This window comes from Mastomys coucha, unplaced genomic scaffold, assembly GCF_008632895.1.
Source record: "Mastomys coucha isolate ucsf_1 unplaced genomic scaffold, UCSF_Mcou_1 pScaffold20, whole genome shotgun sequence".
In the NCBI taxonomy this organism is placed as follows: Eukaryota; Metazoa; Chordata; class Mammalia; order Rodentia; family Muridae; genus Mastomys; species Mastomys coucha.
In genome coordinates, this window is record NW_022196903.1 from 121,324,650 (window position 1) to 121,351,799 (window position 27,150).

Here is a 27,150-nt window from a genome sequence, read left to right on the forward strand (position 1 = left end):
TGGCGACGCTCCGTCACGTGACCGCAACGCTCCGCCGGCGCCAATTTCAAACAGCGGAACAACCGAAAGCGGCGCTGCGGGACCCACCCCCGGCCGGGGCTCACCCCTCACCCCGCCCCGGGCTCCCAACCCGGCCGTCCCGCCCGGACCCGCCGCCCGGGCCTGGCTCGGCCCCCGCGTGGAGCAGCCGCGGCCTGCGAGGTGAGTAGGGTGCGGCCGGGTCCGGGGAGGGCTCGGAGTCGGGACTGCCGGGGCTATGGGGCGCGAGGGGGTGTCCGGCACCGCCGGGAAAGGAGGTCTGAGCCGCCGGCCTCGGCGGGCCTTCCCGCCGCGTTCTCCGAGCACCCCGGGACCCTGGGAACGGGCCTGCCCTCGGAGTCTGCACTGCAGTCACCCCCACCTCCGCCTCCACTGCAGCAGGGCAGGATCCTAGCTGAGTGTTGCAAGGTTCCCTGTTCAATACGGAGAACGGGGTCGTTTTGGGGCGGCTCTGCAAGTCGCCGCCTTCCCGCTAGAAGGTATTGGGAGTGTTAGGAAAAGGCTGCTCAAAGAGAGATAGACCCTGTGCTGGGGGGTTGGGGGGGTGCAACGTGAAGCAAAACGAAAACTGAGATTTGGAGGTCGAGAGAACAGAGTATAAAGAAAGCTACAGGGTGGAAGGGACCTTGAGAACTCTGAGCAGCTGGCAAATGTCAAAAAAGCGTAATCCTTTTTTGGCAAGTGCCCTAAACCGACAGCTGCTTTCTCTGTTTCTCACCGGATTGCCAAATAGAGTGACAGGATTTAATAACTTAATGATGAATTATTCTGGGTACCTATAAAAATCTATGAAATGCTTCCTTCCTTAACGTCTCAAAGCCACTTTAGCATAGCCAGGCATAGTGGTGAATGCCTGTAATCTCAGCACCTAGAAAACTGGAGGCAAAAGGCCCAGCAGTTCAAAGCCAGCCTGGGCTACATGAGACTCTGTTTCAAATATAAAAGCCACCTTAAGCATATTAATGACAGCACAGCTCAGTACGGAGGAGATCAGTGTTACTTTACAATCTTACTTTTGAAGCAGAAAATCGAGGTGTATAATAAAGTCTTAGACTTACAAAACTAGAATATAGTTACTTCCAAGTACTGAAATGTCACTGTGCAAATGCTTTGCAGATTTTGAAAGAAAGGAGTCACACTTTGAAAAAAAATTAATGTAATGTAAAAAATAAAGGAAAAAGAAAAAAGCCAGGCAGTGGTGGCACGCGCCTTTAATCCCAGCACTTGGGAGGCAGAGGCAAGCGGATTTCTGAGTTCGAGGCCAGCCTGGTCTACAGCGTGAGTTCCAGGACCACCAGGGCTACACAGAGAAACCCTGTCTCACAAAACCAAAACAAACAAACAAACAAATGTAATGTAGTGGGGCTGGAGAGATGTCTCAGTGGTTAATGGCAGTTCTTGAATTTTTTTTTTAAATTCAAGAGTATTGGGATTTTTATAGTAGAGTGCTTACCAAGCAAGCATTCACAAGGCCCTGGTTCAACCCTACCACCACATAAACCTGGCATTGTAGCTGCACCTGTGATTCTAGCAGGTGGAGGCAGGAGAACCAGAAGTTTAAGGTCAGGTGCATTATTTGAGACCGATGGAAAAGGGCACTGGAGTATATAGCTCAGGGTTAGAGGAATCTTTGCCTGCTGTGTGTGTAGCCCTAAGTTCAGTCACTAGTCCTGAAAAGTGTGGAATAAGTGAGACTGCACAACACTGCCATGAGCCATGAGCAGGGAAGTTCCCCCTGCTTTTGTCTGAGATCTTGCAGACTAGGGGTTGATCTCACCAGTGTTGTTGTAGGACCTCCTGCCTCCACCTGTACGCACTGAACTTGTGACCTGCAAAGATGTAAATGTGCCACTGCATTAGCATGGAAAGAATCATTGCAGAATCAGAGTGTTGTCAGGACTCCTCCGTACTGCCTGTCCACCCAACCCATCGTCTTTTATCCCTCTCTCCAGTCACTGCAAGCGACCTGCATTCTAGTGGACAATGGCAGGCAATTCCACATTCTCCTTTGGCCGAACATTGAAAAAAATGTTTTTACCTTTTTATCGGGGGCAGGATTTGCCCGTGTGCCACAGCACATATACGGAGGTTGGAGGGAAGTCGGGGAGGTGGTTCTCTCCTCCCAACATAGTGGTCCTGGGGATTGAATTCAGGTGGCCAGGCTTAGCAGCTGATGGTTTCAGTCACTGAGCCATCTTGCCAGCCCTCCGCAAAGTCTTTGTCTTGTTTGTTTGCCTTTTTGTAGTACAGGGAACTGAACCCAGGTTCCTTGCTAAGCAAGCACTCGATCACTAAGCTACCTCCTCAGCCTAGCCAAACATTGTTAAGCTTCCTGGGACCACTGACTCCAGACCAGTCCCACATTCCCTTCTTGAAGTGTTTGCTGCTGTTGTTAACTTTCCTTGGTCAGTAATACGACTTTATTTATTTTTTTGTTTGTTCGTTTGTTTTTGAGACAGGGTCTCATGTGGCCCATGCTGACCTTGAAGTCACTCTCTGGCTAAGGGTGACCTTATAGGTGCCGGGATTACCAGTGTGTATCACACCTACTTATTGTCTGAGGGTTTGACAAAGGTCCGGGCAGCATTCCCCTGGCCTTTGAGCTCCTGCTTTTGGCTGTTCATGCAGAAGACATGGCTGTTCATGTTCCAGTTTGTCTTCCCCCAGCACGTCTGACAGCGGGCTTGTCCTTGCCCTCCGCAGGGTCAAAGCTTGTGATTCTCGATGGAGAGTGAAAGCACAGCTTCATGATGAGAACCAGCCCCCGTCGGCCACTGATTCTCAAAAGACGGAGGCTGCCCCTTCCTGTTCACAATGCCCCGAGGGAAACATCAGAGGAAGAAGCAAAGAGGTCTCCTGCCCAGCAGGAACCTACTCAAGCACAGGCCTCCCAAGAGGCGGCTGAGCCCAGCTCTTGCACATTTCCAGCCGGAATTAAGATTATCAACCACCCCACCATGCCCAACACACAAGTGGTGGCTGTCCCCCACAATGCTGACATCCAGAGCATCATCACAGCACTGACTGCCAAAGGGAAGGAGAGTGGCAGCAGTGGACCTAACAAGTTCATCCTCATCAGCTCCGGGGGGGCCTCCTCTCACCCTTCTGATCCTCAGCCTCAAGCCCACACCAGCAATGATTCCAAGAGAACGGAAGTGGTCACTGAGACGTTGGGACCAAAGCCAGCAGCTAAGGGTGTGCCTGTTCCCAAGCCACCTGGAGCCCTTCCAAGGCAAAGACAGGAGCGCTGTGGTAAGTGGTCTGCAAGGCAGATGGGGGTGGGGGCTGGGCTTCCTCCTCTTTGGGAAGGTCTTCAATCAGTCATGCTGATGTCTGTGGTAGGCAGGAGTCTAGGAGGAACCAAGGGAAGAAGGCTTTTCTTCTTTTATTCTCTGAGCATTGAAACACCTTGGCACTGCTGAAATGGTTACAGTAATGTAGCATTCCTATTGCACTCTTTATGTTGGGAAAGCATTGGTTGGTTGGCTGGCTCATTCTTTGTATTGTGTGTGTTTTAGTGACTGTTCTGTTATTTTAAAGACACACCATGATCAAGGCAGCTCTTCTAAAAGAAAGCATCCTCTGCTTAGGCTTCCAGAGGTTTAGTCCATTTTATACCTGGTGGGAAGCATGGCAGCATGTGGGCAGGCACTGGAGCAGTCGCTGAGCCTTAGATTCTGATCTGGGCCAAGAGAGGCGAGAGAGAGACCCTGGGCCTGCGTGGGCTTTTGAAACCTCAGAGCCCCCACCCCCACTGGCACACTTCCTCTAACAATGCCACATGCACTATAATCCTTCTCATCATTTCAGATATCACCACTCATTGGTGCCTAATCGTCCAAATGTATGTGTCTATGGGCACCATTCTTATTCAAACATGTAAGGAAGTAAATTTCCATTTTAAAGTAATAAACTGAAGCCCAGGGGAAAAAGTGACTTCTTTGTGTAGCTATCCAAAATTTGCCTTGCCCGATGCCTAAGGTTCCTTCTGGCTCATTGAAATGCAATTTACTGTTCATAAATGTCTACTGAAGTCCATTATGGAGCAGAGTAACTTAGAACCATAACAATTTACCATGTGTTCCCTGTCCCTTAGAGTACGGGTAGGTCTTAGAGAGGTTATCCCCAACTGTTGATTTTGGTAGAGTTGCAGGGCCTCAGAAGAGGCTGCTAAAGGAGTCTTGGGTTGTTTTCCCTCTAGCTGGTGGTGAGGTGGCAGGCTGCACGCTGGACAACAGCTTAACCAATATCCAGTGGCTTGGAAAGATGAGTTCGGATGGGCTGGGCCCCTGCAGCATTAAACAGGAACTGGAAGAGAAGGAGAATTGCCACCTGGAACAGAATCGTGTTAAGGTGAACTGTTGTGTCACTCATTCGGGAAGTCAGAACTAGTGCAAGGGATTTCTAAGAAGGGAAATGGATCAAGGAACTGCAGGAGCAACATCCAAGTTAGCACTACTTAAGGCTTTTCTATGTAATGTTTCTTTTAAACATTGTTCTTCTTTTGGAGGTATTGGAGAGTGAGCCCAAGGCCAAAGAGTACATAAGACAATACCACTAGGCTGGTGGTGGTGATGCACGCCTTTAAGGGAGGCAATGGCAGGCCTGGTCTACAGAGTGAGTTCCCTGACAGCCAGAGCTACACAGAGAAACCCTATTTCAAGAGAGAGACACACACAGAGAGAGAGGGGTACTACTAGGCTACATTTCTAGCCCTTTTGGTTTTTACTTTGAGGCAGGGTCTGGCTAAAACTGACCTTGCTTGGACCCTCCTGCCTCGGCCCCTGAGTAACTAGGATTATATGAGCCTCCACAGCCACCTCTGTGACCTCTGAGTTACTTTACTGTCTGGGACCTCTTACACTGTCCCCATCATTGCTCATTAAAGGCACATTCCTGACTTTGTATTTCTCTAGCACGGGTTTTAATATCCTGGGTTTAGTGGCCCTTAGTAAATATTCAGGAAATGATGAAGGGTCTTGGTTAAGAAGCCACTTGGACTTTTAAAGCAGCATCCCAACAGTACAAATTGAATGTAGCATCAATAACATGACAGTTTTATTAGGAGATACACTGTTATATTAATAGCAAAATAAATTCTATGGGAATTTTATTTGTATCAGTTAAACTATGTATTTAAACGCATGGCTGGACTTATAAAATTATATCTCAAATTTTTAAACTGAATGACCAGCTCTTTGTCTAAAAGCACGTGTCTGTCGTAAGCCTTTGTCCCACAGTTTTGACTGTCCTGCTATACCTACACTGAAACACAGTGGGCTTATGTCTGTCTCGTCAGGAATCCAGGTGGAACGCAGACTTAAGTCCTTTGGCCTGCAAGTCTGAAATTCATACAAATTATTGTGCGGAACTAGAGAACCTACTAGAAGAGACCTCATTTGTTTTTTGCTTTTGAGATAGGCCTTGTATAGCCTGGGATAGCTTAGAAAAAACTAGCTGAGGATGACCTTAAACTCTTGATCATCCTGCTTCAACCCCTCTACTATAGAAAGTACAGGCATGTGCTACCATGACCCTTTTTTTTTTTTTTTTTTTTTTTTTTAATGTGGTACTGGAGATCAAACCCAGGCCTTCATGTGTATTAGGCAAGTACTCTATCAAACTGAACTATGTCCCTAGCCTCTAGACTTCTTTTTTGTGTGCGTGTGTTTGGATAACCCTTTTATTTTTTTAAAAGATTTATTATTATATCTAAGTACACTGTAGCTGACTTCAGACACACCAGAAGAGGTCATCAGCTCTCATTCCAGATGGTTTTGAGCCACCATGTGATTGCCAGGATTTGAACTCGGGACCTTCAGAAGAGCAGTCGGTGCTCTTACCCGCTGAGCCATCTCTTCAGCCCTGCCTCTAGACTTCTTACCAGGCAATTTATTTTGAGGAAAAGGATGGAAGGGAATCAGTTCCTAATTGGTTGGAGCCTAGACTAATTAAACTTTAATTCCATTACAGAATAATGGTCTCAAATGAGTTCATTTGTTATCCCCTAGAGCAGTGATTTTCAACCTGTGGGTCATGACCTCTTTGGGGTTGCATATTAAGTATCCTGCATATCAGATATTTACATTAGAATTATAACAGTAGCAAAGTTACAGTTATGAAATAGCAATGAAGAGGTTCATGGTTAGAGGTCACCACGTGAAGAACTGTATTAAAGGGTCAGTTAGGAAGGTTGGGGACCATTATTCTGGATGATGTTGTCAGTAGACTTGGGGTGGGGAATGGTTCTCGTAAACTTGTGTGTCATTCTCTGTTCTCTTCCCCTTTGGCTTCTCTCACCTCACAGGTTGAGGAGGCCTCAGGAGCGCCAACATCTTGGCAGGACTCTGTGTCTGAGAGGCCACCCTACTCTTATATGGCCATGATCCAATTTGCCATCAACAGCACTGAGAGAAAGCGTATGACCTTGAAGGATATCTACACTTGGATTGAGGACCACTTCCCTTATTTTAAGCACATTGCCAAGCCAGGCTGGAAGGTATTGTGTCCCATAGCCAGTGTCAAGGGCATTCTGGTCTGTTTTTCATAATGCTTTAGGTTGTGTCCTGATGAAAAATAACAAAGGAACAATGAGCCAGTGGCCCCAAGATTAATTTCCTGTAATATCTAGTGGGCAGGGCCTTTTCTTTTCATCTCTTGTTTTGAGACAGCCTCCCTACATGCTCTCAGCATGGCCTCAGACTTATAAATTTCCCGTTTCAACCTTAGGAGTAGATGGGACTGCAAGGGTATGCCACCCTGCCCACCTGGGCCGGTTTTGTCTTGGTTTTCATCTGATGCATGGGGATTCTAAGGCAGATGCCTAGGAATCTTTATCAGAATCACACAGTGTATGTGTGTGTGTGTCTGTCTGTCTGTCTGTCTGTCTCTGCACATTTACTTATTTGCTTGTGGGAGGAGGGGTGTGTGTATTATGTGAGCATGCAAAGATCAGAGGACAGCTTGCTGGAGTTGTTTCTCTTGATGGGAGTTCTGGGATTGAGCTCAGGCCGGCAGCAGGTCCCTTCACTCACTTTTCAGTCCCTTCCTTTGAAAAGCTTAGGTAGAACTGAACTTTGTCAGGGGAAGCCAGTGGAGCCAGCGGAGCCCACTGGTGGAGCCCAGTGGCGGAGCACTCCCTGCCGAGCACTCCCTGCCGAGCACTAGAGCCGGGCTTTGCAGTGGGATTCGCCAGGAAGACTGACCTTGTGTCCTCTCTGCTGCCTGTCCTGTGCTGCATGTCTGCAGAGTTGACACCAGGCCCATCATAAGCTCAGGCCACAGGTAGCAGTGCTCCCATTGTATCTGATCCTCAGCTTGGCAAGTTCGTCTCTGAGATCGGATCTTGCTGGGTAACTGTCATCTTCCTACTTTGCCTTCCTACGTTCCAGGCACATGGGCATGCACCACCGTGTCCAGGCAGAGATGGGTTTTCCTGCTGCTGCTCTTGCACCTTTCATTTCTCTGGCACTGTACAGTGGGCAGAGGCTTCTCCTCTCTCACTTTTTGGAAGTCACGGGGTTCTTGGGTGCCCCACTTAGCCTGCCTCATTTTCCACACAGGTGATGCGGCAAGAGTTGCAGGTGTAAAGATCCCGTTCAGTGTTCTCTTCACCTTAGTCATGTGCCGTGATAGAGAGCAGGGGTAGAGAGGGAAGCTTCCACCTGAGACCTTCAGAGCCTGGACGTAGGCCGCATCTGGGTTTTATTGTTACCGTTTGTTTGTCATGGTCACTAATTGGATGGGTGTTATTGAGGTTAGCTCTGCAGTGTGATATATCAGGAAGGGGCTTGCCAACAGGTGATATTGCAAGGACCTGAGCAAAATCTGTTACACGTAGTGGGAGAGTCCCTGGCCTTTCCCAGCTCACTCCAAGAGCAATGATTCCAAACCTGACTGAACTGATAACTGCGTATCTGTCTTTTTCAGAACTCTATTCGTCACAACCTTTCTCTCCATGACATGTTTGTTCGAGAGACATCTGCAAATGGCAAGGTCTCCTTCTGGACCATTCACCCAAGCGCCAATCGCTACTTGACATTGGACCAAGTGTTTAAGGTGAGTGTCTTTGTTTCATCTGGAAAGCCAGTTGGTGGTTACTGAGCCTTCTGTAAAGGAATGGCATCGGGCTGGAGAGATGGCTCAGTGGTTAAGAGCCAAAAGGTCCTGAGTTCAAATCCCAGCAACCACATGGTAGTTTACAGCCATCTACAATAAGATTGGGTGCCCTCTTCTGGTGTGTCTGAAGACAGCTATAGTATACTCACATATATAAAATAAATAATTTAAAAAAGGGGGGGGAGCAGCATCACTCCTGGCATTCTCTGACTGGGGGGAGCTAGAAGCCAGTCACCCAGTTAATGACTTGCATAATGCCCTGAACAGCTGACAGATACCAAGTGACAGTCCTTGCACTAGACCAGAGAGGAGTCTTTCTCTAACTCCTCTATTTAGTGTCGACACTTGTTACAACTTCTGGGTCTCTTACTTAGGTTAGTAATTTGGTATGGCAGGGCAGGGCGTCTGTGTGCAAGTGCACATACCATGTGTAGAGGCCAGAGCAAGACCTTGAGTGTCCTTCTCTATCACTCTCTTTATTTCCTTGGGATGGCTCTCTTGTGGAACCTGGAGCTACACTGGGGTCAGCAAACCCCTTCAATCCACCTATCTCCACTCCCACCCCTCATAGCTCTGGGGTTGTAGACGCACACAAGGCCACCCCTGGCCTTTTTTTAGTGTAGGTCCTGGGATCTGAACTCAGATCCTTATGCTTGGTACAGCAAGCTCTCTTACCAACTGACCCATCTCTCCAGCTTTGTAATTTGCGCCAAAGAAGCCCTTCTTTAAGTCTAGAGACCAGCAATGGAGCCATAAGAACATGTTTTCAGAAAACAGTTGTTTTGGGAACTTCTAGGTAAGGATGCCGTTGTACTGCTTGTTCTCCTGGAAGGGAAACATTCTCCATGGCGTCCCTTGGACAATAGGTTTCTTCCTAGTCTGGGTAGACTGGCCACATTTGTGGTAACTTCATTTCATTTCTCTCCCTCGATGCCTGGCCGCCACCAGCCACTGGAACCAGGGTCTCCACAATCGCCCGAGCACTTGGAATCAGTAAGATTCTTTTCCTCTGGCTCGGGGCTTGGCCTTATTCCCTTCACTGCTCAGCATGGCTTTAGTGGGCAGAAGCTGTGACGTGGGGAGGGCACTGTATTTGGCCCCGTGGCTGCTAACCCTGAACACAGTACCACAAAGGTGTGCTGAGCAGAGCAAAGTGGGCACTGCAAGATCTGCCATTGCAAGGACAGGTGCATGGCATGGGCCCTGCGGGCAGCAGCAGCAGCCTGTTCTCTCAGTGTGGCTTATCTCTATCTCAGATAGTCAACCGCATTTCCCTGGGGGTGGTGAGTACCATGGGTCAGGTGTAGCATTGTCCTGCCCTCCCTCATTTGTCTGTTGCCCACCTTTCCCCTAAGCATGGCTTCATAGATTGCACCTACCTGTATCCATCATTCAAACCAGCTTTTCTTTCTGGGTTTTTAGGCCAGAAAGGCTTCTGCATCAGCTCAGGTTGGTGGGGTTCTGCTTCTCCCCTTACCTTACTAGTCCAGGTTTCTTTCTCTCCCAATAAGCAGCAGCAGAAACGACCCAATCCTGAGCTCCGTAGAAATGTGACCATCAAAACTGAACTCCCACTGGGCGCACGTGAGTATGAGAGCGGGTCTCAGACGTGCCCAATTCTGGTTCTGGGGCCTATCTTCAGATTATGTCTCTTAACTCTAAGGGAATTTGAGTCCACAGTTGAGCAATGCTCCTGGAGTGGGAAGTAGTAGACCCCTAGCACTGCTACCTCTGATCTCTCCTGCTTCCTCCTAGGGCGAAAGATGAAGCCTCTGCTCCCACGGGTTAGCTCATACCTGGTTCCCATCCAGTTCCCAGTGAACCAGTCCCTGGTGTTGCAGCCCTCCGTGAAGGTTCCCTTGCCGTTGGCAGCATCTCTCATGAGCTCAGAGCTCGCCCGTCATAGCAAGCGAGTCCGCATTGCACCCAAGGTGCTGCTCTCCAGTGAAGGGATAGCCCCACTTCCTGCCACAGAACCACTGAAGGAGGAGAAGCCCCTGCTTGGAGAAGGGCTGTTGCCTTTGCTTCCTATTCAGTCCATTAAGGAGGAAGAAATCCAGCCTGGGGAGGACATACCACACTTAGAGAGGCCTATCAAAGTGGAGAGCCCTCCCTTGGAAGAGTGGCCCTCTCCGTGTCCATCACTGAAAGAGGAACTATCCAACTCATGGGAAGATTCTTCCTGCTCTCCTACTCCAAAGCCCAAGAAGTCCTACTGTGGGCTCAAGTCTCCAACACGCTGTGTCTCAGAAATGCTGGTGACTAAGCGAAGAGAGAAGAGGGAGGTGAGCCGATCCCGGAGGAAGCAGCACCTTCAGCCGCCCTGTCTGGATGAGCCTGAGCTGTTCTTCTCAGAGGACTCCAGCACATTTCGGCCAGCCATGGAGCTCCTGGCGGAGTCCACGGAGCCTGTGTCCCAGCTCAGCTGCCCTCAGGAGGAGGGAGGACCTTTCAAGACCCCCATCAAGGAGACATTGCCCGTCTCCTCCACTCCTAGCAAGTCTGTGCTCTCTAGAGATCCTGAGTCCTGGAGGCTCACACCTCCAGCCAAAGTTGGGGGGTTAGATTTCAGCCCAGTACGAACCCCTCAGGGTGCCTTTGGCCCTCTGCCTGACTCGCTGGGGTTGATGGAGCTGAATACCACACCTCTGAAAAGTGTTCCCCTCTTTGACTCACCCCGGGAGCTGCTCAACTCAGAGCCCTTTGACCTTGCCTCTGACCCCTTCAGCAGCTCTCCACCACCACATCTGGAAGGCCCCAAGCCTGGCTCCCCGGAGCTGCAGGCTCCCAACCTTTCAGCCAACCGTTCTCTCACAGAAGGCCTTGTCCTGGACACAATGAATGATAGCCTCAGCAAGATTCTTCTAGACATCAGTTTCCCTGGCCTGGAGGAGGACCCTCTGGGCCCCGACAACATCAACTGGTCTCAGTTCATCCCTGAGCTTCGATAGAGGCAAGGTCTTGCCCTTGCCACTCAGGCCGCCTCTGTCCTGGCACTTGTGTGGCCCAGTGCACCCCAAGCCGTCTGAGTGAAGCTAGCAGGCAAGGGCTGAGCTGTGCCCTTTGACCTAATTATGTCAAGATGATAGCCACATCTAAGCCACTGCTGGGACCTATGCAAGCAATAGGATCTCCCAGAGTTGGAGTCCTCCACTCCCTGCTGGCAAGTGAAGTGGGTGTGACGAGCTGTGAGGACCAGGAAGTGCCTATTAATCACCCAATGCTCCTGGCAGGATAACCCTTGTAAATGGTGTCAGTTCCCCCCAAGTTGTCCTGTAATTATAAGTGTAAGCGTATTTTCTTAGCTCATTATCCAGAGATGGCCAGGATGGATAGGTGCCAGGGTTGCACTTTGCTTCTGCTTGTGGGGGAAGGACCTGCAGTCTCTCCACACTTTGGGTTCTGCGGTAGGCTTCTAGACACCCAGGTTGCCGTGCCAGGATCCCTCTTACTGCCCCTTCCTCACAGCCCCCATGTCTCCAAGCTAGTGGCACTGCATGAAGAAATCCTGCTGTAAAAGCCTATTGGATTTGAGTGTAGGGGGATGGGTGTGCCTGAAGCAAAAGCATGAGTACTCACATGGTAGTGTTCCTAATCATGCCAGGGAGTCTAGCACTGAGATCTCAGGCTGGGGCCTGAGAAGGAGGGAGTGACCTGACTTGCCTGGCTTCCTTAGCTTGCACCTGAGCTTTACAAAAAGCCACCCTAGACCCCACTCTACAAGCTACACAAGAACACTACTGTAACTACCTACTGAATAAAGCCCGGGTGGCACTGGTCTCAGAATTGATGAGGGGTGGAGTCTGGAGATGATGGGCAAGGCCTGCCCCGATGCACGGCCTTTCACGGGTGCTCTTCTTTGCACCTGTCTGTGACTCTGAAATTGCCAGCTTTGTCTGATGGGATGCTTTGTCGTATCTATAATCTCAGCCTTTGAGAGGTAGAGGCAGGAGGATCAGCCCTTCTAGGCTACATGAGATCCTGTCCACAGAGTCCGGTTTCCCTCTGTTCCCCTGCACTGCCCACCTTTTCCTTGCCACTTTAGACCTTGTTCCATGGGATCAGAATTTGACTTAGGTCCTTGTTGATTCCTCAGTAACAACAACAGTTGTAGTCCTCCATTTCCCTCCCATTCCATTCAACATTCAGGCCAGAAAGCCAGGCCTGTTGCAGGTGTCTCATTACCACCTCTATCCCAGCTCCAAGCCTGAGAGCCAGCCTGCTTCCTACTCCCTAGCCTTCCTAGGCAAGGCTCTCCCAGAGCAGCTCCTGTTACCAAGTTTGTAACCAGAACTGACAGCACTGCCCCCTCCCTGCCTCACAAGAAAAGCATCAGAGACTGAGGAGCCTCCCAGGACAGGCCAGGGCCTCCTCCCAGCAGCACCAATCAGGAAGCATCACCATAGCAACCCTAGCAGCAAACAATGGTACCAGAAAGGGCTTTCTTCCAAAGCTGCCTCTCCTGGCTCTGCCTCAGAGGAAGAATGGCCAACATCCCGAAGAAAACATGTCTCCAACAGCCAGACCTGAGCCATGTATCTCCTACCAGGGAGCCTTTCCTGAAGGTAGGGTGGGGCCCAACTCTGTAGCCAGCCTTTCAGCTTGTCCTGAGCAGTAGGCTCTCTGGTACATGAGCTGTCTTCAGCTTTCATCCTGTGGTACCCTGAGTTTGGAGCTCAGGACAGAAAGGAGGAGCCTGCCTAACAGGTTGAAGAGGCCTTATCTAAAGGACTTGGGGTCAGAAATGTGCTTAGCTTTGGGATTTAGTTTTGGATTTTGGAGTATGTATGTATGTCAAACTATGTTGGGAAAGGATCCCAAACTTAATATAAAATTCCTTTGTTTCATACGTACCTTGTACACAGCCTGGAGGTGATTTAATGCATGCAGTATTTTTAGTATGACTGATCACAAAGGTCAAGTGTGGAATTTTCCATTTGAGACACCATGCCTTTGCCCAGGGGGAGACATTTTTTTCAGCATTTGAGATATAACATTTTCAGATTTTAGGGGTTTTTGTTTTGTTGAGGCAGTCTTGTTATGTAGCCTGGGCTAGCCTGATACTATTAGCCTGCAGTAACCCTGTCTCAGCCTTCCCAAGGGCTGGCAGTATAGGTCTTTGTCATTATGACCAGTTTTGGTTTTGTTTGAGTGTAATTTTGAGACAGAACCTCCCTGTATAGCGCTGGTTGAAATGCACACCTGTGCCATGTTATTGCCAAACCTGTGGAGCTCTGCTTCTGCCTCGTAAGCGGAGTGACAAGCACTTCTTGTCGTGCCTGGGATAGACTGCGCATGTGTGTGTTAGCTCACAGACCTTTCCTCTGGGTGCTCTTGTAGAGGACTTACAGGAGTTAGGTCCAGAGGGGCATGTCTGTGATTTCAGCATTTACCAGCCTGTTCCACGGGGCAGCGAGTGAGACCTTATCTCACAAAATCGAAGGGAACAAGGAAGGAAGGAAGGAAGGAGAGAACAAGCCTGCAAGCGGGCCAGTAAGTCGGCTCAGGTGCTCAGGACAGTTGCTGCACCTGACAGCCTGAGTTCCAGCTCTAGAACCCACGTGGTGGAAGAACAACCTCCTACCAGCTGTCCGCAGGCCTCCGCATGCACGCTATGACCTGCATGTGTTTATACACGCACTAGGTTTTTTGTTTTTAAGAAGTAAGACTTAAGGGTGGTGCTGAAGAAATTGGTGGGTGTATTAGAGTGAGGAAAGCCCTAGAGTGGCTGAGAGGGAGGAACATTTCTGTCCTAGGCTGACTATGAACAAGCTCTTCGTTGTGTTTCACATAGCTAAGTACGCTGAGTTTGAACACAGCTTAAACCTGAACTCTCCTACTCAGTTGAGACCTCGTGTGAACTCCTTACTGCAACAGGGTCTTTCTGAATCTGACATAGGGACTTGTCAGTTTTCTACTTCTGTGACAAAATACTTGTGATAATTCAAAAGACAGGTTCACCTGGGCTCCTGGCAGAGCCTTCTTTCTGTGTGTGGTCATTTGGCCTTGCTGCTCTAGACTGTGCGGCAGCAAATGGAGGAAGAGCGTGGAAAGAGACAGGAAGGGCCCAGAGTCCCACTGTCCCCCTTAAGAGCATGTCCCCAGTGGCCTAACTTCCACTAAGCCCTCGGCCTACTGCCTCCCAATTAGTCCTCAAACTGGAACCAAGCCTTTTACACAGGCCTTTGAGGGACACTTACACAAACCATAGCAGAATCTGGATATTTGCTCATCAGGGTTTAGGAAAGAGGGCACAAAAAAGGTAAGGAAGGAATATTCTAGATTCTTTCTAGACCAGCTGACCTTTAATGAGAAATGAGGGGAAATGTCTATGACAGAACAGGTAATACATGGACTCTGGCATGGAAAGACCACTAGCCCTCCTCCTGGGAAATTACCTAAGGTGTCCGTCCCCAGGACCAGGAAAGGGGAAGATAGGCTTCTAGAATGGCCGGCATGGGTCATCCCCTAGGTCTGATGTGTCTACAGGGACACATAAGAGGACATCAGAATGGAGGTGAGTGGTGAAGAGTGAAAGTTGGGGGCCGGCGATAACCCAGAGTAAGGACATTTGCCACCAAACCTGAACCCGAGTTCAGTTCTCCAGAATTGGTGGGAGGAGTGGCTTCCATAAGTTGTCTTCTGACCTCCACACACTCCATAACACCCCCAGACACATTTACTAAATAAAGAAACAAAACGTTTAAGCAAGTTGGGGCTAGAGAGATGCTGAGTTTTTAAAAGCACTGCTTGCTCTTCCAGAGGACTCAGGCTCCCAGGCTCCTGCATGGTTGTTCATAATCATCTCTAACTCCAGTTCCAGGGGATCTGATGCCTTTTCCTGACCTCCTTTGGGACTAGGCATGTATGTGGTGCACAGGCATATGTATAGGCAAGTCACACATCACACACGTATGTATGTATGTATGTATGTATGTATGTAATGTATGTAATGTATGTATGTATGGATGTGATGTGATGTGATGTGAAAGTTGAGAGAATGGGAAATCAAAGCCAAGATGTAATCAATGGAGAGCGAATGAGATTTGATAAGTCTGTGGAACTCATGGAGGATGGTAGCTTCTGGATTGTGGCAATTACTTGCCTCATTGAAACAAAATGCCTGACCAGCAAAGCAAAGGGAAGAAGGGTTTATTTGGCTCTCAGTTCAGAACTATAGAATCATGGCAAGAGCTTAAGGCAGGTGTTCACATGGTTGGCCGGGATCAGAGGAATGCTAGTGCTCAGCCTGCCTTCGGCTTTTTATTCAATGTAAGACCCCTGCCCAGGGCACGGTGGCGCCAGAGTCAGTGCATCTCTTTCCACTTCTGTTAACCTAATCCAGATCGTCCCTTTCACGTGGGCCAGAGGCTTGCAGCCTACATATCCTAGAACCCTTCAAGCTGACAGTGTTGAGAGACAGCTCAGTTTGTAAGTGCTTGCTATGCAAGCATAAGGACCAGAGTTCAGTCCTGAGAACTCATAGGAGAAAACAAACCAACAAAAAACCTTTGCATGGGGCTAGAACAATGGCTCAGGGGTTAAGGGCATTTGCTGCTCTTGCAGTGGATCTACATTAGATTCGCAGTACCCACGGGCAGCTCACAACTACTTTAACTCCATTGGATCCCTGATCTCTGAGATTACCACACACAGTACACACATACATTTTGCAAGCAAAACACTCATAAAGTAAAAAATATTTTTATAAGTAATTTTCTTTTTTGGGGGGTGTTGGTTTTTGTCGAGACAGGGTTTTTCTGTATAGCCCTGGCTGTTCTGGAACTCACACTATAGACCAGGCTGGCCTTGAACTCAGAAATCTGCCCGCCTCTGCCTCCCAAATGCTGGAATTATAGATGTGTGCCACCACCACCACCGCCCCCCCACCCCAACCCCCACTGGCCTTGAACTCATGATTCTCCTGTCTTTACCTCCCAAGTGGTAGGCAGGCATGAGCCACCAGATCTGGCTGTAAAGTCCATTGTTAACAGTAATTTTCTTTTAAGGTTTTGCATAGTAACACTTATAATCCCAGAGCTGGGGACTGGAGTGGGGAGATGTTGATGCTTTTTTTTTTGTTTTTTTTCGAGACAGGGTTTCTCTGTATAGCCCTGGCTGTCCTGGAACTCACTCTGGAGACCAGGCTGGCCTTGAACTCAGAAATCCGCCTGCCTCTGCCTCCCAAGTGCTGGGATTAAAGGCATGCGCCACCACCGCCCGGCGAGATGTTGATTCTTGAGGCTTTATGGCCACTCAGTGTAGCCATATTAGTAATTCCTAGAGATGCCCTGTCTCAAAAAATAAAACAACTGCCGGGCATTGGTGGCACATGCCTTTAATCCCAGCACTTGGGAGTCAGAGGCAGGCAGATCTCTGAGTTTGAGGCTAGCCTGGTCTACAGAGTGAGTTCCAGGACAACCAGGGCTATACAGAGAAACCCTGTCTCGAAAACACACACACACACACACACACAAAACAAGATGGATGGCTCATGAGGAGCTACATCCAAAGCTGTCTCCTGACTTCCACACATATATACATGTGCACATGCACCCATGGGAATGTACATGTGTGCCATGTGTGCACAGACATTCCTGATAGAATTGGAATAGAGAGATGCCTCCTTGTGAGGGCCGCCTAGTCCTGATGAGTCCTGGGTTGGAGGAGGCTGGCTTGTGCCTGAGAAGGAAAGCAGAACACCTCTGCCACATCCTGGTTCTCTGCTGCCACAGCCATTCTAGGCTCCCTTTCATGTCTCCCTAGATGATCCATGCCAGAGAATCCTTCCCAACCCATCAGACTCGGACCCAGCGTGAGTTCCTCCTCTCCAAAAAGACCACGGAGCTCCCGGGCTTCACCCTGCAAGGCTACCACAAGCTGGCCCTGAAGCAGCCACCATGCACAGAGATGAAGTCTAAGGTGCGTCGCCGGGCCCTCTGTCCTTGGAAGGACGAAGCCGAGCACACCTGGGGCTTTCACACATGGCTTGATGTGGGACGTTTGCCTGCTACCTTCCCCACCAGACCAGATGTACCCTATGACAGCAATGTCTGGCGATATTTGACTCACTCCAATGCCCACTGCCTCCCTGCTACACAGCCCGGCATCCCCCCGCCCTCCTGGATGGGCCCACACAGCTTCCTGTCCTTCATCAATGCTACCCCCATGTTTGTGGACATGCACAGAAAGAAGCAGATAATTGCGAGAACAGTGAAAGAGCTGAAGGAAGTGGAGAAACTCAAGCTTAGGAGCGAATTAAGGGCTCCTCCACTGGATGCTGAAGGCAATATCCTACCTCCACCAAACTTCAAGAAGTAAGCTCACCCCTTCTCAGGCAGTGATTCTGCCCACGTTCCTGTGCCCCTCCCTCCTCTCCCCAGTCCTGTTTCTGGTATCTAATTTGCTTCTCCAACTTTCCCACTCATGGCTACCTGTGCCTTTTTCTTTTGTGTAGCCCGAACCCATGGCCTTGCAAATGCTTTGCAAATGTTCTGCCGTAGAGGGCACACTCCCAAGTGCTTCCTGAAAGTAGCTGACCACATGCTGTGGACATGGGAAGCGTAGCCAGTGGAAAGGCCCTTTATTATTTAACTATGCTTTCAAAAGATAGAGACATCTACCAAAATCATACTGAACCTGCAAAGTACCTAAAGTGTGTATGTGTGTGTGTGTGTGTGTGTGTGTGAGAGAGAGAGAGAGAGAGAGAGAGAGAGAGAGAGAGAGAGAGAGAGAGAGAGAGAGAGAGGGAGAGGGAGGGAGAGGGAGAGGGAGAGAAAGGGGGTGAGTGTCAGTATTACATTTCTTTTGTTTCATTGAGGCAGGATCTCACATGTAGTCTAGGCTGGCCTTGATTGGTAATTCTCCTGCCTCAGCCTCTTGAGTGCTAGAATTATATATGTATACCATCATGGCTGCCTGCCTTTTTTTCTTTTTTAAGTTTTTAAATAAATTATGTGTATGGGTGCTCCTTTTCCTGTATGCACATCTGTACACCACAAGCGTGCCTGCCTAGTGCCTCAGAAAAGGCTACTGGGTACTCTGGAACTGGAGTTTCAGACAACTGAAAGCAGCTGTGTGGGTGCTAGGAAGTACGCCTGGATCCAGTGCTCTGAACCACTAGACATCTCGCTCCAGACCCCTTCCTTCCTTCCTTCCTTCCTTCCTTCCTTCCTTCCTTCCTTCCTTTCTCTTTTTCTTCCTTCCTTCCTTCCTTTCTTCCTTTCTCTTTCTTTCTTCCTCCTCCCTTCCTCCCTCCCTCCCTCCCTTCCTTCCTTCCTTCCTCCCTTCCTCCCTCCCTCCCTCCCTCCCTTCCTTTCTTCCTTTCTCTTTCTCTCTTCCTTTCTTCCTTCCTTCCTTCCCTCCTTCCTTCCTTCCTTCCTTCCTTCCTTTCAGAGAATATAGAAGGTATTACATTCCTGAGGCACAAGAGTATTAAACCCCCAGTAAATCCCTTTTTTAAAGCTAGAGTCTCATGTAGCCACAACTGGCCTTGAACTCATGATTCTCCTGCCTTTACCTCCCAAGTGGTGGGCAGGCATGAGCCACCACATCTGGCCATAAAGTTCATTGTTAACAGAGAAAGCAGAAATGAAACCTGGGGTCAGAATGAAGTCCCAAGATCATCATTCTGACAAGTGGTTTGGTTTCTCCAGACTCAGTCATTAAAGGAGGATCATAAACATTTGCCTCACTGGGTAAGGATGAAATGGTTGTCAGTGTGTAACAGATCCACACCAGGAGCTTAGCGTGCAGCTCTGTGGGGCGATACCTGCTTCCATGCTCGGAGCTTTGGGTTCTATCCTCCATAGAGAAAATGAAAGATGGAAGAAAGAAATTGAACCAAAGTTAGGTGCTATCTTGTCTAGGAGGAGAGGAGGGTGGGTACATGAGGTGCTGTCTCTGCCTCCAGAGGGTTAATAAGAGGCAAGCTGATGGCTCCTGGAGGAAAGATTCCCTTCAAGGCCGCTGCTGGGGAGCTTGTGCTCCTGTAAGAAATCCTAATGAAGCGCACTGGGTCATGCACACTGGTGGGGAAGAAGGGGGTCCCCAGAGGAGGAGGACAAGAAAGGACCTTGAGAGTGAATGTTATCCAAACACATCATATACAGGAATGGAGTACAGTGAAATCCCTTATGCACAATATATGATAAGAAAAACATGCTGGACGGTGGTGGCGCACGCCTTTAATCCCAGCACTTGGGAGGCAGAGGCAGGTGGATTTCTGAGTTTGAAGCCAGCCTGGCCTACAGAGTGAGTTCCAGGACAGCCCGGGCTATACAGAGAAACTCTGTCTCAAAAAAAACAAAAACAAACAAACAAAAAAAAAAAACAAAAAAAAAAAAAAAAAAAAAAAAAAAAAAAAAAAAAAAAAAAAAAAAAACAAAACAAAAACAAAACAAAAAAAATTAGAAATTTGATGTTGCAGAAATTCTTGGGCAGGTAGGACTACTATGGGCTAGAGTGACCCCTCCACCCCTCAATGCAGAAACCAGGGCTAAGGCTGGAAGGTTAGAAGGCCTTTGGAAGGTTACAGAGGAGAGGTTTGAACCATCCAGGCTCAGCTGGAGTGGTCCCAGCAGAGAGACATTAGAGGGGATTGTTTGGTTATTACACAGCTCCTCTCATGCCTGTCCCTCATAGGGAGGGTGTGTGTGTGTGTGTGTGTGTGTGTGTGTGTGTGTGTGTGTGTGTGTGTACAGGTGCTCATGAAGGCCAGAAAAGGGCATTGGATCCCTTGGAGCTGGAGTTACAAGATTTTGTAAGCCCCTGACATAGATGCTGGGATCTGAACTCTGCTCTTCTGATAGAGCACTAAGCTCTTTTTGACTACTTAGCCATCTCTTCAGCACTAAGAGAATTTTTTTTTTTTTTTTTGAAACAGGGTCTCTCTGTAGCCTTGGCTAGCCTGGAACTCATAGTGCTAGGATTAAAGGTGCATGCCACCACATCTCTACATCTAGAGATTTTCAATTAAAATCAACCAGTGGAGCATGGGAGTGCAGCTCAGGGGGCCTTTAGCGTGTGCAAGGCCAGGTCCCACCTCCAGCCCACACACAGGCACTCGCATGGACATGGCTCAGGGGGTGAGCACTTGCTACAAAGGCATGAGGACCCAAGCCTGACTCCTCAGCTCCTGTGTAGGAAAAGCTGTGTGCAGCCACGCATGCTGGTAACCCTGGCAACGTTGGAGGATGGAGCCTGGACTGGCAGACTCTGGGAACTCACTGGTCAGTTAGCCCCCCGGAAATGTTAAGTTTCAGGTCAGTGAGAGACTCTGTCTCAAGGGAGTAAGGCAGAAAGGGAAGGAGCAGGGCACTGCTGACTTCTTCTAGCCTCTGCCTCAGCACCTGCACACTCATATGCCCACACTACATACACACATGTACCATACATATGTGTGTGTATCCAGATACAATTTGTAAAATATGGCACCAGAGGTTAGTGACTTTTTGAGGTGAGTCACCTTAGGGTTCCTGGCTTTCTCTGCTGTCCATGTGGGACATGGTGGTGCATGCCTATGTCCTAGCACTTGGGGGAGACTAAGGCGGGAGGATCAGGAGTTCAAGGCCATCTTTGGCTACATAGTAAGTTTGATGCCAGCCTGGGCTACATGAGGCTGTCTTTCAGAAAAGAGGGTGGGGAGGTGCATAAGCTCAGTTAGTTGGTAGAGTGCTTACCTAGCATGCATGAGATCCTAGGTTCAATGCTTTGTCCCACATGAACTGGACATGATCTGGGCTATGTGAGAGTCTATCTTAATCCCTAGGACTCTCTGGATAGAAACTTAGGCTCATGTACGTGTTTGGCAAGGTTTCTTACCACTAGGCTACATCCCTGGGAAATTTTTCAAAGAATCACAGAAGTAGGGACATGGGTCAGGAATATAGATAGTTTCTTGCCGGCCATGCAAGAGGCTCAAAGCGGCAAAGAGGATTATCTGCTGAACACAAAGCCTGTTGAAGCACAGAAAGTCTGCTACTATTCAACAGTGTTGTTGTTTTGTCTTTAAGTCAGTTTACTACTGTTCAATTTAATACTACAGGCCACCAATGAAGAGGAAGTCATCTGCTCCGCTACGCTGAGTTCGGCGGTCTTCCTGTATACACTGCATTAGTAGAACAGGGGAGATGTGATGAACAGCTGGCATCTAAACAGAACCCTGAGGTAGGGTCAGGCAGGGTGGTAGAAATCTGTGATCCTAGTGTTCTGAAGGTGGAGCAAGAAGATCTCAAGATGGAGACCATCATGGACCACGTACTGAGATGGAAAGAAGAATGAAGAAAGCAAAGAGCGGATAACTGCGTTAGGGTGTAGCTCAGTGGTGGAGTGCTGACCATGCACACACATGTTGGGTCCCGGGTTTGATCCCTAGCACTACACACAGATAAAAAAAAGAATCTAGGTGAGGGGCTGGAGAGATGGTTCAGCAGTTAAGGGCACTGGAGTTCAATTCCCAGCACCCACATGACTGTTCACCATCATCTGAAAGTGTACTCTGAGGGGACCTCACCCTCTAGTGACTTCCACTGGTACCATGCTAACAAGTACTTACATGCTGGCAAGACATTCACACACCTAACATAGCAAAATTAATATAATAAAATATGTAACAAAAAGCAAATTTAAGAAAAAAAGCAGGTGCTTTCTATACAATTGTGCAAAGGATGAGAGGTGTTCAGCTAGACACCGTGGCTCATCTAATGCCACGAGCACACAGTTAAAATGCCTGTGTGGCATATAGCCTGATCCCTGAATAGCTGGTAGAAATCGCCATCTGTCCTTCTTCCCCTACCATGCCCGGCGCCCTCCCTTGACTTTTGTTGTCTCTGAACCACTTTCCCAACAGGTCCCAGTACATATCTACTGGTGGAAGGCTTGTGCCTTGGGGCCTCCAGTTCCTACCCAACCCAGTTCCCAGTAATTTCTGCAAGAGATGGCCCTGCCCAAATATTCAGCCTCATTACCAGGAAAAGGTCCTGAAACTGGCTCGGCTGCCCACCGTGCCCCTGAGTGAAGACCTTGTGAAGGACTACCAAACCCTGATTAAAGACCGGCTGGCTATGCCCGTCCACTACCTATCTAAGGCAGGACCTGCTAAAACATCAGAGGGAAGGAGGAAGAGGACACCTGGACATGTCTAAGAGAAGACCATAGTGGGCTTTAGGGTGTGCAGCTTAGCCTTCTCAGCAAGAGACCCCAGGAGACTGAGGACTTGGGCCTACAGAATGACCTTTCAGCCATCCTCTGGCCTCATGCCACCTCTGTAGCAGGCTTCTGGAGACATTACTGAAGCTTGAATTGTTCTGTGTTTTTCTTGGAAGACTCATCGTAGTGTGGGAGAATTGGGGCAGGGAGAGAGGGCAAGGCAGCTAGAATACCTGTAGGCTCTAAAGGATAGAGTGGTGAGGGGTGTGTGGGGTGGGGGCGTGGGAAGAAATGTGAGCAAGGAATTGCAGGCTGGGGATATAGTTCAGTAGTAGAGCACTTGTCTAGCAAGAGTGAAGTCCTAAGTTCAATTCCTATCATATACAAAAAAGAAAAAAAAAAGCTGTCTCTATTTTCAGAACACATTCACAATGACACTGAGGTTGGTTAGGGGTCATCGCCTTCGTGGACTATCAGATACCTGGACTGAGACTAGACACAACTGTTAGAGTGAGCCTAATGCTGCTCGTAAGTCCCTCTGCAGAATTTGATGGCAGATGGTGCCAGATAAGAGAATCAGGCCTGAGGAAGGGAGCCAGTCTTCAGCAGGCAAGAGCAGAATGAAATAGATAGTCAAGGTGAATGGCGTAGGGGTCACAGAGGCCTTGTGCTCACAGTTAAGCCCTAGGGAATGTTAAACACACAGGTTCGTCTCTTCAAAGCGAGGGATGTATAACCTGTTTCCTGCTCGGAAGGCTGGTTAACAGCCTGGTGCCCTCTGCACTAACCTGTGTGGCTGAGACCACTCCAGATCCTCCCCTAGGCCCTTACCACGAGCTTGTTTCTCTCAGTTCCTCTATAGGATTAATCCGTCTCTGTAGAGGGCATCACTTGTCCTTTACAAAGTTTTGATGCTGTCACATCTTAAGCTTTGTCATGTACACAGGATTGAGTTAATTTTCACCAGAAAATTCTTTGCCCAATTGTGATGTGCTTAAATATGCCTCAAACTACTTGGGGTTAGACTCCCAAAGTTTGAACCAACACTAGCTACTGTGTTGTGTTGAACCCAACTGACTTCTTTTTTTGTTGTTTTTTCGAGATAAGGTTTCTCTGTGTAGCCCTGGCTGTCCTGGAACTCACTCTGTAGACCAGCCTGGCCTCGAACTCAGAAATCCACCTGCCTCTGCCTCCCAAGTGCTGGGATTAAAGGCGTGTGCCACCACCGCCTGGCCCAACTGACTTCTTGCCCCTCAGAAAGTACCAGTCTGCTGGCCGTGGTGTCTCAGAGAGCCCCCTAAGAAAGGCAGCAGTCATCTGAGTGATCTAAGGGCCCGGGGCCTGAGTGACTGTTGACTGCACAGGCCTGAGCATTGACTCTGGGTCAGAGACAAGACTCGAAGTGGAGGCCCGCAAAAGGCAACAGCTAGGAGTATTCTGTGACTGAGGTGCAGGCAGCAAAGCCTGGTGGGGAGGGCCAGGACGAGTAGCTATAGGGAAAGAGATCAAATGGTGGGGAACCCTCTCTTAGTGCACATTCTCAAGTGGGTGGCCTGCTCAAGTTGGCCTTCTGCCCGTCTGCCCGTGAATCTGACTCCACTTATCTTTTGTTCAAAATATTTTACTTTTCCTTATGTGTTTTCGTGAGTTTGTGTGGCTTTGTGTATGTGCATTCTAAATGCATCTAAGAGCACCTGTGCCCACAGAGCCCAGGAGAGAGCATCTGATCCTTTGGAGCTGGAGCTATAGGCAGCTGGGGACTGCCTGATCTGGGTGCGGAGAACTGAACTGGGGTCTTCTGGAAGAAGAGCAAGCAAGCTTAAGCGCAGAGCCATCTCCCTAGGCCCCTCTAAAGCTCCGCAGGCACTTAGAATTTGAAACACCACAGAGCCTAGCTAGCACTGGCTCAACAGCTCAGCAGCTGTAAGTCCTGTGTGAAAGTAACCTCTCTCCTCTGGATTTTGGGTTTGTTTTCTACAGTGGAAACCACTAAGCTATAAATACCTGGGATAAAGAAATAACATTAAGTGAAGTTCTTGCCAGGCACTGGTGTAGTATAGGCCTTCTAAATGAATCTCCACCATCGTCCACAGAATAAAGCACCTATTATTCACTCCTAAGGAGGAGCAGCATGCTGTTAAACGCTACAGTAAAGATACAACTAGAAAATGCCATGACAATCACAAGACTACATAATAGATGAGGCCCTGGGATGGGCAAACTGACAGGAAAACGCACTAGGGGCTTGTGGGAGGGGCCAGGGGTTATTGTTTAATGCGCACAGAATTCCTGTTGAGGTGATGAAGAAATTCTGGAATCAGATAGTGGCAAAGGCAGCATAACATGGGGAGTGTTGATAATGCCCATGACTCTCACACTTTTTTTTTTTTTAAGATTTATTTATTATATGTAAGTAGCTATCTTCAAAGAGCTATCTTCAGATGTACCAGAAGAGGGCGTCAGATCTCATTACTGGTGGTTGTGAGCCACCATGTGGTTGCTGGGATTTGAACTCAGGACCTTCGGAAGAGCAATCAGTGCTCTTCCCCGCAGAGCCATCTCACCAGCCCGACTCTCACACTTATAACTGGGAAAAATGATAAATTTTGTGTGCATGTTTTATTACAATGAAACGTAATTTGGAATCTCAAGAACAAGTTATTAGAGTTTAAAAGGGATCTGCAGAGCAGGAAAGCTGTGAATCTCAAAGCTTCTGAGAGAAAGGGAAAGACACACACGGAAGTCATGCACACGGGAGGAAGGGGAAGACACACGGAAGTCATGCACACGGGAGGAAGGGGAAGACACACACGGAAGTCATGCACACGGGAGGAAGGGGAAGACACACATGGAAGTCATGCACTCGGGAGGAAGGGAAAAACACACATGGAAGTCATGCACACAGGAGAAAAGAGAAGACACACACGGAAGTCATGCACACGGGAGGAAGGGGAAGACACACACGGAAGTCATGCACACGGGAGGAAGGGGAAGACACACACGGAAGTCATGCACACAGCAACAGGAGGCTTCAGAAAAAGAGTAAGGGAGCCAGGAGCTTCAGATGGGAAGTTTAAAAGTGCGGTTATGAGCCAGGTGTGGTTCTGCACACCTCTAATCCCAGAACCCAGGAGGCAGGAGCAGGAGGATCTCTCCGAGTTCCAGCCTGGTCTAGGCTCAGACGGACTTGCAGACCCAGTGAACCCCATAGCTATTTAGCTCCTCACAATGACATTTTTGCAAAAGAAAAACATTATGCTAAATGAAAGCAGCCAGATACAAAAAGTTATAAAGGCTGGCTAGGATTTAGAGGCCTGGTCCCCAGTGTGGCACTGTGAACAGTGGGAGATCTTTAAGAGAAGGGGCCTAATGGGAATTTATTAGGCTGTGGGCATAGCCCCTCCCCACAGAATGAATGAATGTCGGTCTCACAAAGTGTGGGTTAGTCTCTAGAAAGCAAGCTGTTATAAAGGAGCAAGACCAGCCCACACCACTCTTTGGCCTTGTACTGTCTGTCCCGCCTTCTCACGTCTGTCCCCCACAACAGAGCATATCATCCAAGTGACAGACAAGAATCCTTGCCAGAGTGAAATAACTGTTAGCTCCGTGTTTTGATTTTAAACCGTGTGTGTGTTTGTGTGTGTGTGTGTGTGTTCAGAGGATGACTTATGCAGTCTTTTCTCTCCTTCCACCAAGTGGGCCCTGGAGAGATTGAACTCAGGTCATTAGAATTAGCAGCACAGTGACTATCACTGAGCCATCTTGCTGGCCCAGTACCATATTCTTGAATATCCAGAACTATGGCACCTCCCACTGCACTCCACCCCATGTTTCTTTCTTCTCCTCTCCCCTACTCTCTTCTTTTTCAACAGCAACTCACTATGTAGTTCAGGCTGGCCTCCAACTGATGATCCTCCATCTTCAGGCTCCCAAGTCCTGAGATGATAAGTATCCTGCTGGAGCTTTTGAGAGCAATTTGCTTACTCGCTGTCCTTAGAGTATAAAAGAACTTTAGATCCCCACCTTGGCAGACCCAGACCCCTAGCCCCACCAACACGAAAGACCTCAATGAGGACATCTGCCTCACCTCAATATCCTTCCATTGTTCTCTCTGGGCCAGCCTCTTCCATGATGGACAAGTGCCTGGGCATAAGCAGGACTCTCTTGCCCACTGGGCAAGCCAAGGATGTGGAAGCAGGACTCCTGAAACCCTGTACCCAGTGGGTGTTGGAGACATGGGGGACAATGGAGCCCATTCTTCTCTTGGGTCTGGCGCCGTGAAAACAGCAATGCTTAGGTTATCTTACCATATATTTACAGACACCCCAACTTCCGCACCCATATACTGATGGATATAAAGTTCTTGAAGACCTTCAGTGAGGTAGTGGGGAGTGGACGTTAGGGGTAAGGGGCTCAGCAACTGGGTCTGCCCGAACGGCCTCCTGCCTCATACCTGGAGATCTGAGGGAAAGAAGAGACAGAAGGGCAGAGCCCATCTCTACGCACACTCTTAGCAAGCCACACCCTGAAACAGCCTGTACCTTGCTGAATGCCAACAGCTTCACAGATACACAGGAAGCCTTCAGAGTAAGGAATCCCTTCTGGCTTCTGCTCTTGGTCCCAGGAACCAGGTCACCTGAAAGCCATCTGAACATGCAAGCCTAAGGGAAGACCAGATCTGATGGGTATCGAAAGCCGTGGGAACGAAGAGCTCCTGAGGCTTGTGGGGAGGGAAGAGGGACTAGACTGGAATCCCAGTACTCAGGAGGCAGAAGCAGATGTGAGTTCCAGTCTAGACTGGGTGACACAGTGAACTCATCTTTTAACAATAACAACAACAACCAA

The 27,150-nt window shown here is 48.9% G+C and overlaps 2 protein-coding genes and 1 long non-coding RNA gene across 9 annotated transcripts; 2 read left to right on the forward strand and 1 right to left on the reverse strand.

Moving 5' to 3' along the window:
* The first annotated feature begins 1 nt into the window (after nucleotide 1).
* On the forward strand, nucleotides 2-13,010 carry Foxm1 (forkhead box M1). Of its 4 annotated transcripts, none has more exons than XM_031383550.1 (8): nucleotides 2-201; nucleotides 2,743-3,291; nucleotides 4,241-4,392; nucleotides 6,347-6,538; nucleotides 7,969-8,097; nucleotides 9,106-9,150; nucleotides 9,669-9,741; nucleotides 9,913-13,006. In XM_031383550.1, exons 2-8 carry the CDS (start codon nucleotides 2,787-2,789, stop codon nucleotides 11,106-11,108), a joined length of 2,292 nt encoding a protein of 763 aa, XP_031239410.1. In that variant the 5' UTR covers nucleotides 2-201; nucleotides 2,743-2,786; the 3' UTR covers nucleotides 11,109-13,006. The 4 variants fall into 4 exon arrangements, with proteins under 4 accessions (XP_031239410.1, XP_031239412.1, XP_031239413.1 ...); XM_031383551.1 differs by having other exon boundaries at nucleotides 59-201; nucleotides 9,672-9,741; nucleotides 9,913-13,010; XM_031383552.1 differs by lacking the exon at nucleotides 9,106-9,150 and having other exon boundaries at nucleotides 3-201; nucleotides 9,913-11,947.
* Tex52 (testis expressed 52) lies at nucleotides 12,545-22,458 on the forward strand. Of its 4 annotated transcripts, none has more exons than XM_031383556.1 (3): nucleotides 12,545-12,722; nucleotides 16,924-17,474; nucleotides 22,007-22,458. In XM_031383556.1, the coding sequence occupies exons 1-3, from the start codon at nucleotides 12,582-12,584 to the stop codon at nucleotides 22,299-22,301; spliced, it is 987 nt and encodes a 328-aa protein (XP_031239416.1). In that variant the 5' UTR covers nucleotides 12,545-12,581; the 3' UTR covers nucleotides 22,302-22,458. The 4 variants fall into 4 exon arrangements, with proteins under 4 accessions (XP_031239416.1, XP_031239418.1, XP_031239419.1 ...); XM_031383558.1 differs by having other exon boundaries at nucleotides 12,628-12,722; nucleotides 16,902-17,474; XM_031383559.1 differs by lacking the exon at nucleotides 12,545-12,722 and adding an exon at nucleotides 13,128-14,419.
* Nucleotides 22,459-26,598: 4,140 nt separating this feature from the next.
* Nucleotides 26,599-26,964, reverse strand: LOC116099653. The gene is made up of 2 exons (XR_004122335.1): nucleotides 26,847-26,964; nucleotides 26,599-26,766 (listed from the first exon to the last, which is right to left on the reverse strand). It is a non-coding gene; the product is annotated as an uncharacterized LOC116099653 (long non-coding RNA).
* Between the last annotated feature and the right edge of the window lie 186 nt (nucleotides 26,965-27,150).